The 492-nt window shown below is 59.8% G+C and overlaps 1 protein-coding gene across 1 annotated transcript in view; it reads right to left on the bottom strand.

Annotated features, from left to right (window-relative positions):
* TRIML1 (tripartite motif family like 1) overlaps positions 1–209 on the bottom strand; it is a 5641-nt gene extending 5432 nt beyond the window's left edge. The window contains exon 1 of the mRNA XM_021718728.1: positions 4–209. Within this exon, the coding sequence (XP_021574403.1) occupies positions 4–209 (206 nt within the window). The remainder of the gene's footprint in view (positions 1–3) is intronic.
* Positions 210–492: the final 283 nt, after the last annotated feature.

Raw genomic sequence — 492 nt, 5'->3', positions numbered from 1 at the left:
CGCTCGTTGGGCTGGAAGTGCGGGCCCTCCAGGCTCCGCCAGCACTCGGGGCACGACAGCGGCCTGCTGTGCTCCCCCCAGCTCCCGAGAAGGCACGTCAGGCAGAAGCTGTGCCCACACTCGGTGGTCACCGGGCTGCTGAAGTAGTCCAGGCAGATGAAGCAGGTGAGCTCTTCCCTGAGGTTCTCCATCAGCTCCAGCGTGGACATTTCTTCGCGGACGGACATCGGGGCCCGGCTACGCCCTCTATTCGGGGTGAGAAAAGTCCTCCCTGTGGTTCTGCTGTACCGAGTGACAAGCGGGTGGTCTGTTGCGACGTTGTGACAGGACACTTCTCTCCTCTGGGCCTGATTTCACCAGCTGACATCCTCTCTTCAGCACAAAGCCAATTGTGACTCAGCGTGGAACTCCTGTCCCTTGGGCTCACCATCAGCCCCAAACTTGTATTGACCGTCTCTCTGTGCAAGCCAAGGCTGAACACTGAGGATACTT

The sequence above is a fragment of the Carlito syrichta genome, unplaced genomic scaffold (assembly GCF_000164805.1).
Source record: "Carlito syrichta isolate Samal-C Ts95f unplaced genomic scaffold, Tarsius_syrichta-2.0.1 Scaffold313376, whole genome shotgun sequence".
In the NCBI taxonomy this organism is placed as follows: Eukaryota; Metazoa; Chordata; class Mammalia; order Primates; family Tarsiidae; genus Carlito; species Carlito syrichta.
Note: the sequence above shows the minus strand (reverse complement) of the source record. Positions and strands in the feature narration are given on the sequence as shown.